Raw genomic sequence first — 13,538 nt, 5'->3', positions numbered from 1 at the left:
AGAGAGAGAGAGAGAGACCTCTGAGGAGAACTGGGCCTTCAGATAGAACAGTCCTCAAGGCATGACTTGGGGAGTCAGAACAGACAGTTGTCCCACCCACGGGAGGTTCTGGTGAAGACTGCAGCAACCCAGCCAGAGCCAAGGACCTGTGCTGTCTACCTTATGCTTGCCACAGGGTTCAGACAGCTCCCGGACTCACTGCTTCACCCATGGGAGAGCTCACATGAAATGCCGCCTTCCCCCTGTACCCACCTCTTAGTTCCCTCTTCCAGCCCAGGTCAAATGTCTCTGTCTAGCTCGTCTCCTCTCAGTGTGCCTGTTCCAGAGGCCTCAACAGAGATTCTGGGGACAGTCACACCCTAGAAGGGTGCAGACCTCTGTCAGACCTGATCTTCCTCTGTGAGCTGTTTCTATCCTCATGTTGCCTGTGGGTCCCACACTCTCAGACCCTGACAACATTCCCCATGCCAACCTCCATGCTAGCATGCCACACTTGACTTGGACTCCTTGCAGTAGAGACATATGTCACACTGTCCCAAGTCCTGTCCTTAAAGCACCCAGCCTCCAGCCTCTTCTGATCACAAGCTGCCAATGGGGAAGGAACTCAGAGCACCGAGCCCCACCACTGCCTGCTGTGACCTCTGCATCTGAGATCACCTGAGCATCTGCCAGGACCTGAGTGTGAACCCCATCAGGGCAGGGCCCTGATCCTCATTTCCAGGCAGAGTTGAGACTGAGCCTGGTTTAGCCATGGTTTGTTTGCATTTACTTTAGTCTATTCCTGCCCTACAAAAGGGGGATTATGCCCAGAATGTTCCAGAACTGGGATTTCCGGGCTGCCGTGACTGTGCTTTTGTGCACTTATCAGTGGTAGTGTGGCAAAGTTTCCAGCTAACTCGGAGTGGGCAGGGCTATGACTCAGGTCCTGGGAAAGGGAGGCCTTGCTACACAGCCTCAACCTCAGCCTCTGCCAGCCTCCTTCTGCTTGATTTCAAGTTGTTTAGTGTGGTGATTGGCTGTTCAAAAAAAAATTGCAATTGTGTTAAAAAAAAAAAAGGTTTAAATCTTAAAATCACCAAGGAGATCATAAAAGTCACCTGGGTTCACCTCACCAAAAAGAAAGAAAAAACAAACTAGATGTTATCTCAGGGGGTGGTATCCTTCCAGCACATTCTCTAGGTTAATTTCACTTGCCTCGGTCTTTCTGTGTTGTTTAGTGGCAGCTGCCTGGTGGGTCAGGACTAAACAGATCCCTTGTTTCGGGTATTTATATTAGCCCTGCTTTGGGGCTATTAGAAGCAACCACACTGAAGGCAATATCCTAAGAATCACTTTCGAAAACTACTGAGCAATTCCCTCAGCAGAGCCTCCCTCCCCCCTACCCTGAATCAAGGGGCTGACTCTATCTCAGAACACACAGGAAGGTGGAACAGCCCTACCTGTCTTGAATATCAGAGGGGCTGTCTCTGCTATGGACAGGCCTATCTAAAGCAGTCTGGAAAAGACAGATACCCTCTTCTGGACTCCACAGGGTCAGGCACACGCATGTGGTTGGGTACATGTAGGCAAAACACTAACACATAAAACAAAATAAACGAATCTTTAAAAAATATTCCTGAGCCTAGGCCCTGCTCTAAGCTAACACTTGAGCTTCTCAAGTTCATTCCCCAGAAGTGCTACTCAGTCAAGGTTAGACATAGCTGACTGTTTTCATCTGGGGACACTGAGGTCAGAGATAGGAACAATTATCCAAAATCAACCCACTGGAGGCAGTGGCAAACTTTGTGTCATTCTAGGGGTTCCTCTTTCCACTTCTAAGTGTCTTTAGGATTTTACCTAAATGGATGGTCTTTAATGGGGAGGGGGCAGGAGGCAGCAGTACAAGGCCTCTGGATTGCTCCTGGCAGACATTGCTAGTCAACTGTCACATCCTTTTCTGCTGGACCCAGACCCCTGAAGACTTCACCATGACTGGGTGTGGTACAATAATGAATCCTTGTTGGTACCCAGAAGAGCCAGTGTGTAGAGGACTTGAGTCTGCCAAGAGTAGCTTGAATTCTTGCTTTCCTTCTGTCCTCTCTTCCAGGCAAGAAATGATTGGAAAGCCTGCTGGTTTCCAGCTGACCACCCCTACCAAGCCACTCCTCCCCACACCCTCTGTTTCTATGCAACCACAGATTTCTCTGGAAAGGCTCTCCACATCGAAGCTGGACAGGGTGGGACAGGGTGGCCGGGCAGAGGTCAGAGTGAGGGAGAGCTAGTCTAGTTTCCAGCCCCTGCTCTAGGACATGAGAACTCAGGCAGGTCACTGCTCTTCCCCTAGACCCTGATTCATCTGGGACAGGGGGACCCCAACATGCTATTTCCTTCTTCCTGGACTGCTTAATGGTCTGCAGAGGAGAGGTTGATGGTCTTTCCCACTGTGCCTCTTGCTGCACCTGGACAAACAGCTTTGACATGACATGGCATCTCTCCTCAGCCCTAACCCAGTCTGCCTTAGATGACTGGTGACTTAAAGCCATGCTCACCATCTGAGAATGGAGAAGGACCACCATTCTCTACCATATATGGGAGGTGGAGAAGAGGAAAGAAAAGTGTGCCCTGGCTGTGGCAAGGTGCCCTTGCTCTCTGTGATTGGATGTGTTTGCACTGGGCCTCAGTGGCACTCTGTGGGAGTTTCTCTAAGCCTCTAAGTTCTGCTGAGCCTCCCAAGCCTTACCCATTCCAAGGCAGAGCTGCCTGATACCCACCCTGCCCACTGGACTGTCCTCTCCAGCCCTCTCTGGCCCTCCTCAGTCCCTGCCTTTCTGGCATCACCTCATCTCCTCCCCAAAACATAATCTCTAGCAAGCAAAAACCCTGTCCTGCTGTGACCACACCAGCCGGGATGCCATCCACAGCAGTGACTTCCCAAACACGTCATTCTGCCCACTGTCACTGCAGCTCATGCACCCGAACAGAACCCAGTCTGTTGTCCCTCTCACTTCAGGAATATGGCCTCCAGCTCCTACGTGATCTTGGGAAAGTCCTCTCCCTCTAGAACCCTGATTCTTTTGGGGGAGACCAGCGCTGTCCCTTAAGAAATGCCTACACGGAGATGGGGCATGGCAGTGCATGCTTGTAATATCAGCACCTGGGAGAGAAAGGCAGGAAAATGGAGAGTTCAAGTCCAGCCTGAGTGACATAAGAAACCCCTGTCCAAAAATAGAGAGGAAGGGAGAAGAGGTTGAGGGAAAGAGTGTGGGATAGGAACAGAGGGAATGCCTCCACTATACCCCACCTCCATCTAATAGTGCTTACTACTCTAACTGGATCAGGGCCCCGAATGACAGAACTGGGAGCTGTGCCTTTGCCATCCCCCACCCTGACCCCCATATGCCTGCACTGTGGCCTGCCCATTCCCTTATTGCAAAGCATCTGTTGGGTTGCAGGGCCTAGCACACTTGAGTTGTCAGCAAATTCTACTGTGAACACCCACCAGTGTATAGCCAGAGTACCCTGCTCTTGCCAAGTAACAAGCAAAGGCCTCTCCACAGAGAGGAGCTGAGACCTGGCAGGTGAAAGGTGGCAGCCTGGGAGCAGGCACAGCATGTGCAAAGGCCCTGGGGTGGGAACGAAAGGAAAGTAGGGCAAACTAGTATAAAAAGAGGACTGGGATGAGCAGCCAACTGTGCTGGGTCTTACAGAGCTTGGTTCTCATGCAAAAGCACTGCTTGCTTTGGCAAGTTTTACAAAGGCTTTACAAGGTTTACAATGGGCCAATGGCTGCTGGGTAGAATTGGATTTTTGGTGGAAGAGACTTAAAGGTGAAGACACAAAGACCAAGAGGGGACTGTATAAGAACAGAGGAAGGGAGGAAGCAGGGACATAGCTCAGCATATAAAGTTTCTGTTGCACAAGCATGTGGGCCTGAGTTTAGAACCCCAGCACCCACATAAAAGTCTGGGTCAGTAGCATGTGTGTGACCCCAGCACAGGCCAGGGCCAGAAACAGCCAGGCTCTGGGGACTCACTAGCCAGCCAGCCAGTCTAGGTGAACCAATGAGCTCCAGGATCAGTGAGAGAGTATGTCTCAAAAACTAGGATGGACCCAGTACTAGAAAGGTGGCTCAGTAGTTAGTGCATTTGCTGCTCTTCCAGAGGACCTGAGTTTGGTTCCCAGTATCCACACCAGATGACTCACAGCTGCCAGCGGCTACAGCTCTGAGGGATCTGATGAGGGATTCTGGACTCTGTAAACACATCCATACACATGACATATACTCACATAAACGCAGACACGTAATTAAAACTTTAAAAAAAATCTTTTTAAAAATAAAATAATAAGATAGAGAGTCATGGAGGGTATAGCAACAGAGGTAGACACCCGGCATCAACCTCCGGTCTCCGCATATGTGTACATGCAGGGACCAGGCTGGGGAGCTAGTCCCTTCTGGATTGGGTCTTGAAGATATCTGGTGAACGTAGCTCTGTAATGGTGGTAGAGTTGCCATTCAGTGGGTGATGCTGTTAGCATTTTCTCCTCGGAAGGGAGCAGAGACCACAACTCAGGTACAGGGGAGGGTAAACGTCATTTCCCAAATTCCAGGGTTTCCCTCTGGCTACCACCACAGAGGAGTTTTTCTTAATTATTCAATTTTTATTTTATTATTTTATGTATATGGGAGTTTTGTCTGCATGTGCATCTTTGAACCAAGTATGTGTACAGTGAACAGAAAGGGCAAGAGAGAGTTGGCTTTCCTGGAACTTCAGGTACAAATGTGGATGCTGGGAATCAAACCCAGATCTTCTGTAAGAGCAGCCAGTGCTATTAACCACTGACTGAGCTATCTCTCCAGGCCCACGAGGGAGCTTTTTGTGAGGTGTGAGGAATTCCAGGGAGGGAATGCACACAAGAATGTGAGGTTCTGAGAGAAATGAGACCAGAAGAAGAGGTACAGGGCAGGACCACATGAGACAAAGTATACAACCCAAGGAGTTTGGTGATGCCTATTCAATCCTGAGAAGGCCAAGCCAAATGGCAGGAAGCTGAAGCAGATGTGGGCACTGGCCTTGGCACCAGCTCCACTATGCCACAGTGGAGCATTGTCCATGGGCAGCAGGCATGGCAGCTGAGGAACCAAACAGGGATGTACATCTCTCTGCACATGTGCCTGAGGCACTGGCAGGGTCCTTCCGGGGAGCCCCCTGGCTCTGCAGCAGCTTGCCTTGGGTGTTGAGGACCTGCTGAGTGTTCCAGACACGGTAGGATGCAAACCACACTTTCCTCCATGACCAGCCATAGACTATATGACCTCAGGGACACTGCCCCTCTCTCATCACTATACAGATGGGGGCAAGACTTAACAGTGGATCTCTTAGCCCTAATCCATAGTTTACCATTTCAAGATAGAAGCCAAGACATGTGTCCAAAGGTCACATCAATATCCCTACAGACTCTAACATTAACCAGGAGTCACCAGGGCAGAGTGGTTGAGAGTATATGGCCTGCACTGAGTGAGTGGGCTCAAGGCCCCTGCCTGACACCCCTGGTCCTGTGACCTTGAACAAATCACTATCTGCTGAGCCTCCAATGATCCTGGAAAAGGCAGAATTGTTAATTCCCACCTGGCGCTGTATAGCTGAGTGACACCTCCCAGTGTCCAGGCAAGGGTCGCGAGGGTCCCTCTGGCCAGTTCAAGCTTGTCCCTGGGCCCATGGTCCATCGCTCATTATTCTTTACCTCCACAAACATCCACTGCCTTCCTGGCGGTATAAATGAACCTGTGACAAGACCTGTGACAAGAGCATGTGGCCCATAGCTCAGCCTGGTAGACAGCACTACCATGAACCGCCACTGTACCAAGTCAGTTCCAGAGGCCCTGAGAGGTGAAGCCCCCTTGCCCAGGGAAGCATAGCAAAGAGGTAGCGGGGTGGGGGAGGGGTTCACACCTATTCTCTTAAAGGAATCAGTGAGCAGAGATGTGGTGTCCTTGATGCATGGAAGTGAATGTGATGGGCAAGGCTGTGTGTCCCTCCCTTCCAGGTGGTTTCCCTGACTAAACCATCTAATCACTTCTCTACAAATCTCATCGAGTTGTAAGCAGTGACAATGAAGACAGCCCCAAACGCACTGCCCCTGAGCATTCCTGTGAGTAGACCAGGTCCCCGGCCATGTGCCCTGTAAGAGAGAGGAGCTTGAGTATGCCCATTTCATGGATGGAAACTGAGAGGCTCAGAGTCCCGAGTCACTCTGAGTGAAGAAGGTGAAGCCAGGGCTTGAACCTGCTTTGTCCCCTAACACACATCCTGCTTCTACCATGCTGTGGAGATGTCCCCAGATGGCTTTTGAAGCCAGGTTTCTGCTTGGACTCATGGCTCTTCTGTTTGCTGACTGTAGAGACTAGTTCCTCCTCACTAATAGCAGGATGACTGGCTGACCATGCATGAGGAGGATACCCTTCAACCTAACTGGTGGAAAACGTAAGTCAATGTCTGGCATGTCAGAGATGTTCGTTCATCTGCTACTACGCTCATCATGGCCCTGTAGGAGGCATGGAGGTCCTTGTGCTCACAGATATACACTAGAGGAACCTCAAATGGTAAACACACAGGGTGTTCCTTCAGGGAAAGAAATGCATAGCCTGCAATCCACCCTGAGAGAAGACATGTTTATTAGCCTGGTGACCTTTGCTCTATCTGTGTGGCTAGGGACTTTTCTGGCACCAGATCCTCCCCAAGACCCTTATTGTAAATTTGTTTTCCTCAGTCAATCTACAGAAGCTATCTTTATAGACTTCAGAAGCGTTCCAATGCAGTCATGACTGATCTTCATTTAGCTTACTTGGCTCCTCAGGGACACTTACGTACGCTTTGCTGTGGATGTGAAATTGATTTCACTATCACCAAATAAGTTTTCACCAAATTGTGCTGTCCTTAAATATGCCTAAAATAACCTACTCAGATCAGATTTCAGAAGTTTGAACCAACACCGGCTACAGAGTCATATTAAACCAAACTGCCTTCTTATCCACTGGGGATCCTCACTCTTCTGACCATAGAGGTTGCGAAGACCACTACGCAGTGACAGGTTGCGAAGACCTGTGACAGTGACTTCCTAGGATGCAGGGAGCCCTTGTAAGGCTTGCTGCGTGCCTACCATACATCCTGGTGCTCCCTCTGTCTCTCCAGCCAGCTTGGACCCTCTTTCTCCAAACCTCAGGAAGCTGGAGTTCTCAGACTGCTTCCAGGAAGGGCTTTGGTTCACCAAGAGCTGCAAATATTTACCTTGGAGACCTTGGCCCAGCCTGAGGTCTTGGCCCACATGCTCAGGGTGGCTGCCCAAGTCTGGATGCAAGATATAAGGCTGGGTCTCTAAACCTACCACCCAGGAGAGGAGCAGGTGGACCCAGGGCTCCAGCACATTCAGGTAAAACATGAGGAGGAGGGTCTAGAAGTCTGGACAGTCAGGAAGGTCCTCACAGGGAAGACTCGCTGAGGTTAGCCTAACTTCTGGGCAAGAGTTGAGCCTAATAGTGACCCTGTCAGCTATGGTTTCTGGAATCAACTCGAGAGGCAGGGAGGTGCTCTGTTCTCATCCAAAAAAAGCCATGAACAAAGATGGAAGCATAAGGCAGGTTGGTCTTTTCCAATCCTCAGTCTAGGACTGCAAACCACTCTGCACACAGTGGCTGTGCAATGTCTGTGTGTGCTGAGCTGTTGCTGGGGACAAAGAGAAGCATCCATCACAGCAACCCTCAAAGAACTCCCAGGTGACCACTGTAGGCTTACTGTGTTTAAGGAAGGCCCAGGACCAGAGAAAGAGTCAGAGAAGCCTTCCTGGAAGAGATGGCATGCAAGATGAGAAGCTGAGTGTATGCTGGAGAGGAACAAAAGGCATCCATGAAAAAAAAGAAGGATTGAGGATTACATAGTAGGTCCAGGATGAGGACAAAGAGTATAGAACACATAGTGGGTCTATAAAGAAGGCAGGGGTGGAGGACCATGTAGTGAGTGCACGACAAGGACAGGGATTGAGGACCATGTGAGGGTCTATACACAGAGCGGGGGTCTATAAACAGTGGGTCCAGGAAGAGGGCAGGAACTGTGAGCCACATAGTGTGTCCATAGTGAGGACAGGGGCTTTGGACCACATAGTGGGTCCATGAAGGGGGCAGAAGATAAGGAACAAATGGTGGATGGGCACAGGCTGGGATTTGGGGGAGACAGTATCTCCCAGAAGGGGCAACGATACAGGTTCTGGGTTCAAAAAGCCTCTGATCAGGAGGCTGAGCAATGGGCTAGAGAAGGGGGCAGACAGGGTCCAAAGTGTTTGGAAGACAAAGACACTGGAATGCTTGCCTCATCAACCAATACAAGTTGTCAGCTCTCCTCTGGCTTTGTGGGATTGTTTCCTCAGATCCCAGGATCAGTGATCACCATCTTCATTGTCAGGCTCAATAGCATTCATGGGCAATATCAGGCCGTGGATGCATTCACACTCCCAACTGCCCTCCTGAGTGCTAACATCATCTCCCGTCAGCCAGCCGCTCAGAGACTTTGAAAGGTTAAGTCACTCGTCTGCGTTCACCGAGCCAGCCTTAGAAGAAGGCCTCCTACTGGAGTCTATCTGACTCCCAGGCTCATGACATGTCCCCTTCCCCCTCAGGCTGCTGACACTCAGGGATGAGGATCCTGTGGCTTCATAAGGATCTCCAGAAGGCTGGCTCAGTTTGTCCACAGCCTCTCAGAGGCCATTCATTCACCAGCAATTATGTATGAAGCACCACAGCCAGCCTCTGTGATGGGTGTAAGGACACAGTCAGGAGCAGGCAGCAAGGTCCTCCCTCCCAGAATGCACTGCCTGGTCAAGAACTCTGATTTGACTACAGTGTCTCCACACAGACATTCCACAACAGACACATCACCCAGTGCCACATTTGTCTTTGGTGACAAGAAACCCACATTCTGAGGCAAGCAAGGGCACACGGGTCCCAAGGGCCATGCCTCCCTTTTCTCTAAACAAGACGATCTGTGGAAATCTGAAGCCCCATGTAAGGAGAGTGGGCAGGAAGACTGACCAGGGCTGAGGTGCCACCTCTCTGCCCTGTGAGGGTGACAGGTTGTCAAGGGACAGACACCCCAGCACCACAGCACTTCTCCCAGAAAGTACCATAGGTAAAAGTGGAGGAAGAACAAGAAATGGCTGCTTTAATTATTGCTCAAAATGAGGGCTGCTCCTGTGTCCTTACGCCCAGCACAGAGGCTGGCTATGGTGCTTCATTCCTAATTGCTGAGTGAATGAATGGCCTCTGAGAGACTGGACAATCTGGAGCCAGACTTCTGGAGACCCTTTTGAGTTTTCTGCAAGGAAATGGCCAATGTCTGCCAAGTTCTTCCTGTGGGAAAGATGACACACTGAATAATTTCTAGATACTGTTAATCTCACAGACTCTGTGAAGCGAAGCTTCCTCGTGCCCACTTGCCAGAGGAGAACCCTGAAACACAGAGGTATCTGTGCTTTAGCTGATGACTCAAGGATGAACAGCTAAGTCTTGGTTCTTAACTACTGCCCTGAATGTCTCTCCTGGACACTGTGCCCCAGGATACCAGGCATTATGTGCCTCCCACAGGCCCCTCTGTCCAACTAGCAGGATTCTTGTGCTTACTACAGGCCCTACTACCGGCTGCCTACTTCTCAGTGACACCCAGGAAGATGGCCAGCCCATGGATTGTCACCCTCCTCTGTGGTTTTCTGGGAGCCACACTGATCCAAGCTAACCTCCAACCCCCTGCAGTGCTCAACCTTGGCCCAGAAGTCATCAAGAACCGTAAGTCATGAGCCCCTAGGCCTCTCAGCACCTTAGAGCAAGGGGCAGATGGAGCAGTTCTCCACAAAGGGAATTTCTCGTCAAAGGAGAATACCAGGCAGGGGTAGAGCCCCAAGCACGAGTGAGACAAGAAGCGGCTGAGGTAAAAGATCTGGGATAGTGTGATCTCAAGAGCCCATGATGCCAAAATGTCCCCAAATGAGATTATTCCAAACACCTACTAGTGGGCAGAATCTGGTGACTTCAGTCCCACACAAGGGTTTGTTAGTCTAGATCCATGACCCTAGGCCTGGTCCTGGACCTAAGCTTATTCTCTGTAAGCACATGGGAAGGCCTTCCTCCCTGGGCCAATGGGAACTCCTAATACCATAGAACCTGAGGAGAGCCCCAGGCGCTCTAGGAGTTTCTGCCATGGGACACAGTCCTGCGTGTTAGAGAACACTTGGCAGCATCTTCCTCCCAGGCACTGACTGTCTCCTCCTCCGGCAATGTGGCAATTACCTGGTAGACAAGCACTGTTCTAAAGACTAAGGGAAGCAAATGACCTAAGGCTAGTCCAATGATTCTCAAGCATGTGGTATGTGAACTATGGGGGGCCCTTAGGGTAAGCAGCCACGGGTGAAAGTCTGCAGCCAAGGAGTTATTACTAATGATAATTTGAGAGGAGATTCCCAGGATCCCCTGCAGGGGAGTCAGTGGGCCTACCCAAGCAAGTGACCACTGAGCACCAGGAGCCACAAGGAAACTGTATTATTAACTCTATCAGAAGACAAAAGCCACGCCATAAACCTGTGGTGGGTTGTTTAATGTAAAGAAGAGTAATGGGACATCGAAGAAGGAGGATTTGCCTAAGAGGGGGAAAAAACTTCAAAGGGTACCCAGAAAAGAGGTGGCACCCAAGGACAGAACAAACTCAGAATTGGAGACCCCATCCCAGGCCTCAGGGGACTGGGTATGAGTCATTGTTTGGTGGAGAGGAGCTTGCTAGGTTGTGCTAGGCCAGCGCTGACCTGCTGCTGGCAAACAGAAGCTGCGGAGCACACACCTGTCCTGAGCTGATGACATCCTTTGGATGATGTCCCTGGAGGGAGAAGTTGTTTTATCTCTGGGGGGGGGGTCATCTCTAGGTGGCCCCTGGAAGCTTGCCAGGGGCCCCCAAAATTTACTCTCAGCCTTCAGGAGCCCTGTTGACTGGCAACTGAACATTGCCTGGGCAGTGACACCACAGGGACTGATAGGGAGGTATGCTTCGGGAACTTTCCACTCCGTGTCTCTTGAAAGCCGATACAAATAGGGTCTAAGACTGCCAGCTGGCAAAGATAAAATGTAATGGGTCCAGCCCCATTAGCACAGGCAGATGCTTGATAGGAATGCCACGGGGGCTCTGAAACACTGGCTGGCACAGCTGCGGCACACTGCCTATGAAATGGGCTCTGGCCACTGGTGAAAAGCCAGCAGGGACCAGCCCCAGGGCCTTGTTTCCATTTGTTCCTTCCTCTGCTCTGCACCTAAGGCACATTGGACAATAGGGTGAACAGTGAGAGTGACAGAAGATTGTGATCAGGTGTGGCCTAGTATTTCTTGCTAGCTAGGGAGAAGGAAGACACAGGTCCAGCATCCCAGCAGTAACTGGCAACATTCTGAGTGTGACGGTTCCCATTATCTCCAGCCTCACTGTCCACCCAGGGAAACCACCCTCCAGGGCACATCTACATGGTGAAGATAATAAGGCTGAAAGGGCAGAGCCTTCACCTCATGTCAGATCCAAGGGGTCCTGAGTGATGGCTACCCTCAACATGGAGCCACTGCTAGGCTACTTTCCCTGGTCCTCCTCTTGACGTCTAATCCCTACATCTTTCTGCAGGCCTGACCCAGGCACTGGAGGACCACGATGCCACTGCCATCCTCCAGGAACTGCCACTACTCAGAGCCATGCAAGATAAGTCTGGCAGAATCCCCATACTGGACAATCTCTTGCGCACCGTTCTGAGATATATCGTCTGGTGAGTGGGCCTGACAGCACTGGGAGCCATCTCTTCCCCACACCTCTGCCTACGTATGCTGCTTGTTCACCTGTCTGTCAACAGACAGTAGTGAAGATGGACCAGACTAAGTCCCTCTTTTGAAAAGCCTCCAGAATAGCTAGTGGTGACCACTAGGCAGTGTCACTGGTACCTCTAAGAGGGCAGCCACATAGGAAGGTGGCCCCAGGTGGATGAGTGCTGGAGCCTGGAAGTAGAAGTCATGGCTAAGCCAGGGACAACAAGAAACTGACATTTCAGGCAAAGGGGCAAGTGGAGCAGAACTATGGAGGGACAAGAGTCACTCAGAATGATTGCGATTCAAACCCCAACAGCAAAGAATGACAGGACAGTAGGATCAGGTCACAGAGGAGCTTACTGTCAGCCCAACAGGCTGAGGCTAAAAGCCAAGGAACCTGAAAAGAGTCAAGTGAGGGTGAAGGGGTGAGACAGAGGGAGGGCCATGATGGAAAGGATTAGTAAACTAGGCTTGGGGTCCAGGTTCTGCTCAGGGGTGAGGAAGCCAGAGGAAAGGATGGGAGCAGGCTTGGGATGACACTCATCTGAGTGTGAACATGATTCTCATCTCCCTCCGTCCTGTTCAGGATGAAGGTCACCTCCGCTAACATCCTCCAGCTGGTTGTGGAGCCTTCAACCTATGACCAGGAGCTGGTAGTCAGAATCCCCCTGGACATGGTAGCTGGATTAAACACGTGAGTATCCCCTGAATCAGACACAGCTAACCTAACAATTTCATCTACTCGATCTTCCCACTCCATGCAGATACCTAGAAACAAACCCCAAAGTTAGCAGAGCAAGTGCAAAGGCCCTGAGGCAGGAATGACAAAGAGAAGGTGTGGGGAGTGGTTAGAGACGAGTTCAGCAAGCCAGTGAGGACTGATAGCACAGAGCCTTGTGTGAGGAGAACTCGGCTTTAATGAAGTATGAAGGCCAAGAGCAACAGACGGTCTGAGCTAAGGAGAAAACAGTGTGCCACAGAGTGGAGGCAGGAATGCCACATGGAAGGTCCTGCAACAGCTCAAGAGGAGACAGAGATGGTTGAGGCCCAGGTTTGGGACCAATGAGCAGAGGAGTAAACAGATTCTTGCTGAGTTGGAAGCAGGCAGAAACAACAGGGATTCCTGCGAGTTGGATATGGAGAGAGAGAGACCAAGGATGACTTCAGGGTCTGCTCCCACAACAATCCGGGAGGAACAGCCAGCAGCCAAGGCAACAAGGTTTGAAAGAGGCAGGCCGGGGAACAATGTGGAATCCACTGCTGTTGTACCTGAGGACTCAGGGGACATCCGAGTAGGACACAGTGTGTGACTTGGACTCATGTGGCATCCATAAGCGGTGAGATCAGGAGAGAACTCCAGGACTCCAGATGTGGGAGGGATGATGGGAACCAGTAAAAGAGAGAGTAAGAACAGACAGACAGCTGTGGCTCCCACACAGACTTCAGCAGCACCTATTCTCACTGATGTTGTCCCCACAGGCCACTGATCAAGACAATAGTGGAGTTCCAAATGCACACTGAGGTCCAAGCCCTCATCCGGGTGGAGAGAAGCAAGAGCGGCCCCACTCGCCTGAACCTCAGCGACTGCTCCAGCAATGAGAGCACCCTGCGCCTCAGCCTGCTTCGCAAGTGAGTGCTGGGCCCCATCATGCTGGTAGGAGAGTGTGTCCTTCTGACTCTAGACCTGGGG

General features: G+C 50.9%; 1 protein-coding gene across 1 annotated transcript in view; it reads left to right on the top strand.

Annotated features, from left to right (window-relative positions):
* Window positions 1-9,693: 9,693 nt before the first annotated feature.
* The window catches only part of Bpifb1 (BPI fold containing family B member 1), a 21,299-nt gene continuing 17,454 nt past the window's right edge, over window positions 9,694-13,538 (top strand). Inside the window, exons 1-4 of the mRNA XM_028775299.1 lie at window positions 9,694-9,808; window positions 11,673-11,811; window positions 12,435-12,542; window positions 13,328-13,477. Coding sequence (XP_028631132.1) covers window positions 9,694-9,808; window positions 11,673-11,811; window positions 12,435-12,542; window positions 13,328-13,477 — 512 coding nt within the window. The remainder of the gene's footprint in view (window positions 9,809-11,672; window positions 11,812-12,434; window positions 12,543-13,327; window positions 13,478-13,538) is intronic.

Source organism: Grammomys surdaster, unplaced genomic scaffold (genome assembly GCF_004785775.1).
Source record: "Grammomys surdaster isolate TR1022 unplaced genomic scaffold, NIH_TR_1.0 254, whole genome shotgun sequence".
NCBI classification, from domain to species: domain Eukaryota; kingdom Metazoa; phylum Chordata; class Mammalia; order Rodentia; family Muridae; genus Grammomys; species Grammomys surdaster.
The sequence above is the reverse complement of the archived record's forward strand: the minus strand, read 5'-3'. Positions and strand labels throughout refer to the sequence as shown.